Source organism: Arachis ipaensis, chromosome B02 (assembly GCF_000816755.2).
Source record: "Arachis ipaensis cultivar K30076 chromosome B02, Araip1.1, whole genome shotgun sequence".
Lineage (NCBI taxonomy): Eukaryota > Viridiplantae > Streptophyta > Magnoliopsida > Fabales > Fabaceae > Arachis > Arachis ipaensis.
In genome coordinates, this window is record NC_029786.2 from 106,282,961 (window position 1) to 106,288,661 (window position 5,701).

Sequence of the window (5,701 nt, forward strand, 5' to 3'; positions counted from 1 at the left end):
TGGATTTATACTACTACTCCATCCATTTTCTTTTATTTGTTACTGTCATTGTGTTAGTACAAGTTATAAACTATATCTAGACATATTCATCTTGGAATGTACTAAAATATAACAATGATAGTAACTGATAAAAGAGAACGGATGGAGTATAAATTAACCTTAATAATCATACCAAACTACAGGGCCAAGTAGAGTAAATGTATTGTGCAAGTGCTAGCTTCTATAGCACATACAAAAAAAAAAAGGATGAAATGAATGAAGAAGGCACAAGTTGTTAAACTAAATGCATGTGAACGAAAGGGATATACAGTTATACAGCATTAAACTACATTATGATCTTCAAATCATAGGCAGAATAGATATATAGATCCCTTAGCTTGGTCAGAATATACAAAAAGATGAGAGGAAAATAGCGCGATTCGAATCGCATATCTTGGGATATTAATAACAGGTCTCAACCTGTACAAGCATACTTCATGATTGTTAATCCACATTCTACTCATGATGGATTGTAATACAAGAAGCTAACTACTAAGAGGGTATTTTAGAGTTTGTACAAGTAATGCATTTGGATCTAAGCATCAGATTTGACAACCGATGCTTCAGTCCAATTAGCTATCGGCAACAGAGGAAGAGGAAGAGAAAGAGGAACCAACCCCAATATCAAAACCAAATGTTATACAGCTCAGCTCATGTTTTCCTCCATCATAAATCCTCATCTTCAGAGTGTATGAACCCTGCAAATGCAGTACATGCATGATCAACTTCAAAAATAGTTTCAAAGAGAAAAAAAAGAAAAAAAAAAAGATAAAGGAAGAGATAGACTTTTATTAAAACTAAAGGAGGCAGCACCATATAATTACACTATGGATTTCCATATGAAGAAGTCTACATGACATTAACAAAAAAAAATGGTTTTCCACCCAACTTCGAATAGATATAGAAGTTTAGAAAGTAGTTTCTGTTTTCTTTTCTTGTTTTCATTTCAATGTTTTTTAATTTCAGGATTTGGTAAAGGGAAAATTTGGTTTCTATTTTCTTTTGTTTTTATTTCCAAAGTCTTCTAACTTTAAGATTTTGTGGGGGGTAAAAAAAAGATAAAAAATGAAAAATATGAATGCTTTTCAATATTTTCACTCTTTTTTTCATAAAATCTAGAAACAGAAAACATGAAAGAACAAAAGCCTTCTCACAACCTCTTCAAGGAAAGAGAACAAAATATTGAACTTACAGGTGGAGTGTATCCTGGTAAAACCTGCGAATGAGCGATCACAAAATCACCAATCGAGATGGGGCAAGTTGTTTCTCCACAAAGGTCATGAGTCTCACTATGTATGTGCCATCCAAAATATGAGACATCAATGATTATTTTCCCTCCAGATAACTCTTGACCTGAGTCATGAAATGCTTGAATTTGAGAAAACCAAGCTAGCTAACTGTTTTCGATCATCAAACCCACATTTATCCCTACCTAGAATGTGATCACTATACTACACTACCATTCAGATTTCCAAATGATACTATTTACCATTCTCAGATTAAGCATACGAACTACGAAAATAACTCAAAAACACCGAATTGAACTTGGTGTTTGGTGCACCAAGATGATCCAATGGTGTAGGTAAACAATAGAATTATATAAGTTATCCATGCTAAGTTATGTGAAGATCAATATCATTGGATTATCTTAGTTCATCTCACTGCATCACAGCATTGTTCAAAATCATGAATAAATTATAATCAACAAATTTCTAATTATCCTGATCATAGAGAAACACCAAATACATAAGACAAGCATGTAAAATTAAAGAGCACCTGTAGTAGCAGCAATGCTGAATGTAGCAGGTTGGCCTCTAGTAACTGGATTAGGGATTATTTCAACTCCTTTGACCTCAACATCATAGTCAGCTTTCTTATCTGTCAAAACACATAGATAAATATTAAATAATATAATGGTCAATAACATGAATATACAACAAAACATTTCGCATCTTAGAAAACTTAAACAACAAACAAGCTAATCTACATTATGATTATTTTAACATTAAATTGCTAATTCCACTTAGCATAGCTGATTATTCAAGCAACTTGAACTCAATTCAAATTCAACTCTAATTATACATTCAAAAAAATGCTCTTCAACGGTCACCTCTAAGATTAAATAGATTTTTTTTCCTTTATTTATTTTTTTTTTTTTGCCTGGTTGATTAGAACCGAAGCCACACAACAGACAAGATAAGCACATATATAATTTATAATATAATATCCAGGCATGATGATCGATGTAACCTAATAATGAATGAATGAATAATAATACTGAAACACTGCTGGAGGGTCATAAATGCTATTTTTCTAGCTGTGTAATAATAATGATAATAATTTCTTTGCACATAAGTCAATTGTTTAATCAACAGAAGCTACAATTTTTTTGGCCAAGTTCAAATTTTGATAGTTGCCCATAAAATATTCAGGCAAGTAGATAACACAAAAACGTTAAAAATCAGAGCTTGACGAGATCAAAGCAGAAAGTAACCGAAAAATTAAAAGAGGGTTTAAGGAGAGAAACCGCACTGCAATATTGAACGTCGGTGGCGGTGGCGAATGCGCAGAGAAGAAACAGCGTTGAAGAGAAAAATATGAACTTTAAGAACATTTGGGTCTCCATTGAATTAAAGGTTGTTGCTTTGAAATGAAGAATGAAGAAGAAGATGAAGATTGGAGAATGATCGTAACAGTGTGTGTTTTATTTCATTGACAAGCTGGGTTTGCTTATTCTAGTTAACCTCTTAAAGGAATCTCTTTTTTCTTTATTTAAACTTTCAAAAAGATAGATATATTTAAAAATAAATTATATTATTTTTCAAGGATTTTTTAGAATTTTTTTTTCAGTTTTAGGGAAAAAAATTAATTATAATGTTTCTTTAATTAATTTTAAATTAAAATATTAATGGAATTTACATATTCTATATTTCTCTTAGTAGCATTGAATGTAACATGATAACAGTTAAACGTGGCTTTTCTGGATTCACATCACATGATGATAAAAGTTCTAATATTTTGCTAAGAAAGGAAAATGTATTTTAGAAAGAACTTAATGAAGATGTTCAAAAATGCAAAAGAGTTGCACATTTATATTTCATTATATTTGTAAGATTTTTAAGATGGAGATTGGGGTAAAACATTTTTGTTAATTATATGATAACGGATAATACATAATTGAATTATCTTTACTTGTTTAATTAATTATCTTTACTTGTTTAATTTGTTTTCCTTCAATAATCAACTTCATCCCTTTTTTTTTTGCTTTATAAATTTATTACTAGTCATTGTTACTTATTTGAAATTCTAATAATCAACAAGCCTGAATTTTTCTTTTCTTTTTCTTAACGGCAGCATGCATTGACCTATAAATATTCGAGAAAATCTCTACGTACAAGTGTTTTGCGATTACAAGTTTTATAAGTTTAAAGAGAACGAAATTCACTAAACGTACTGCTTATGTGTCTTTTAACAGACTTTTAAATCATTTAATGCGCAAATATATAACTTCCATTTTTTCAAAAAAATTCGTTTCTTTTTTCGAGTTTCTTGCCAAATTTATTGGATCTCTTTCATGTGTTCTCTCTTTGCTTCGTTTTTTTTTCGATTTTCATGGTTTTTAAAATCAAGCTTTAAAATCGTTTTGAAGATAATGGAACTTCAGAAATACACCCAAACGGTTACAGAAATATATCCAAAGGATTACATAAATATACCCAGAGGATTTAAGAAATACACCCAAAACAGGGGAACAATATATTTCTTCTTGAAATCTTTTAATGTTTTGCTGGTTAAGGATGAGGCACATGACAGAGACAATCTAGAAAAAAAAGCCTAGAAGAACAGTAAAACAGTACTTTGAATAATGTTTCTTCGTTTTTTTTTTGTGATTTTTGATGGAGATTTGTATCTTTTCTTCTTGATTTCTTCTATTTTTCGCGAGGAGTTGGAACGTTTCTGCAGAATCGTAGTTTGTTTCGAATGTCGCTTGAATCTTGACAGTTTGCGTTTTGATTGAGGAAGAAGAGGAAGAGTGAACATGTTGTGAAAGAGTGATTAAGGCGTGTGCATAGGACGCTTGATTCTAAAAGAGTGATGTACGTATTTTTTTCTTGGACTTGAAACAACTTGTATAGCTTATAAGCCAAAAAGACTTGTATATATAATAGACCTTTAAATATTATCCTTGTAGCTTGTAAAGATAAAATTTGGCATGCTCTACTTATATTCTTTGAGTACACACGATTGTGTCACTTTCTTTTGGCTAATATAATAATGCATAATTTATAGCTAATTTATTATAATAATTAATTAATGTGGCTACATAATGAATTTCTTATGTATGCTTGTAGAGTGCTCAAATTTGTGACAATATATTAGCATTTTTCTAGCTTTATGTGCAAACATGATTACATGTCTTACATTTAACATAGACATCATTTTCTTACTTGTTTGTGGGAAAAAGGTGCATTTTCCTTTATTTTGTACCATTTAGTGTTTGCCTTAACAACAAAGGCATCCTTAGATGTACTACCTATTTTTGTGGTGCACATGTTACAACATTTGTAGAACATATATAATGTGCACATTTTAAGATAAAATGGATAACAAAATAGTTAAATAGTTTTATATGTTTTCAATTTTGTAGCTCATTACAAAAGATAAATTTAATTTTGATACACTGTCAGTATAAAATAGTTTTATACGTATATTTAATTACGTAATATTATATAAGTAAAAATAACTATATTTTACATTTATCGTATAAATAGTCATAAAAAAAATAGATGTGATTACATAATTATATAAAACGTTTTACAGTTCATCAAAATTAAATTCTACAAGAAATTTACTAAGATATCTTTTAATTATTGATTGAAAATAGGTTCTTATCAAAATCTAAATACAATGAAAAAAGATTTTCGATTAAAATATTATCAAAATAGGTTCTTATCAAAATAAAAAACTTATTTATTTTTATATATTGATGATTTTTTTAAAAAGAAATTGATAAGGTATCTCTAAATTTACCCACAATCCTAATTATAATATCACATAATAACATCATTTGATTTATATAGTCGATTTCATCTAAAAATAACATACATAATATTTAGATTTATTCTCCGCCGGCCCATCCAATTTTTCAAAAGTTATTAGATTTAAATTGCAAGAGCAAAATGAAGCACTCTTTTATGCATTTGGAGGTTTCTTTCTTGACATTCTATGTGGGTTGTCTTAATGTGTTGTTTGTGGTCATGAAAGGTATCATAAATGTTGCTCATTATTGTTCAAAACTTTCATTTTCTATATTGCTGTCTTGTCTGGACTTGTTCCATTTTCCTTATTAATTAATAGCCATAAGATTTGGGAAAATGGGTGTCCCATGCACAAACCTCCCATCATCCTCTATCATATGAATATTTTTCTAAACTTTCATTTACTATTAGATTGATTTTGATTTTGTTTTGAGAACCATTTTTCAATTATAAAGTAGACAACCAGTTTTCTTCGGTATATTGTAAATTAAAAATATTATTTGTACATTAAAATCAGCCACTAAAATTAACCACTAAATACTAATGTATTTGTATATAAATATATATATTATTTAATTTATTTTCAATATGTATTTTTATTTTAATATGTATTAGTATTTCAT

The 5,701-nt window shown here is 29.0% G+C and overlaps 1 protein-coding gene across 1 annotated transcript; it reads right to left on the minus strand.

The window, feature by feature from the left end:
• LOC107626315 (putative phosphatidylglycerol/phosphatidylinositol transfer protein DDB_G0282179) lies at window positions 306-2,795 on the minus strand. The gene is made up of 4 exons (XM_016329173.2): window positions 2,572-2,795; window positions 1,816-1,917; window positions 1,232-1,392; window positions 306-737 (listed from the first exon to the last, which is right to left on the minus strand). Exons 1-4 carry the CDS (start codon window positions 2,663-2,665, stop codon window positions 612-614), a joined length of 483 nt encoding a protein of 160 aa, XP_016184659.1. The 5' UTR covers window positions 2,666-2,795; the 3' UTR covers window positions 306-611.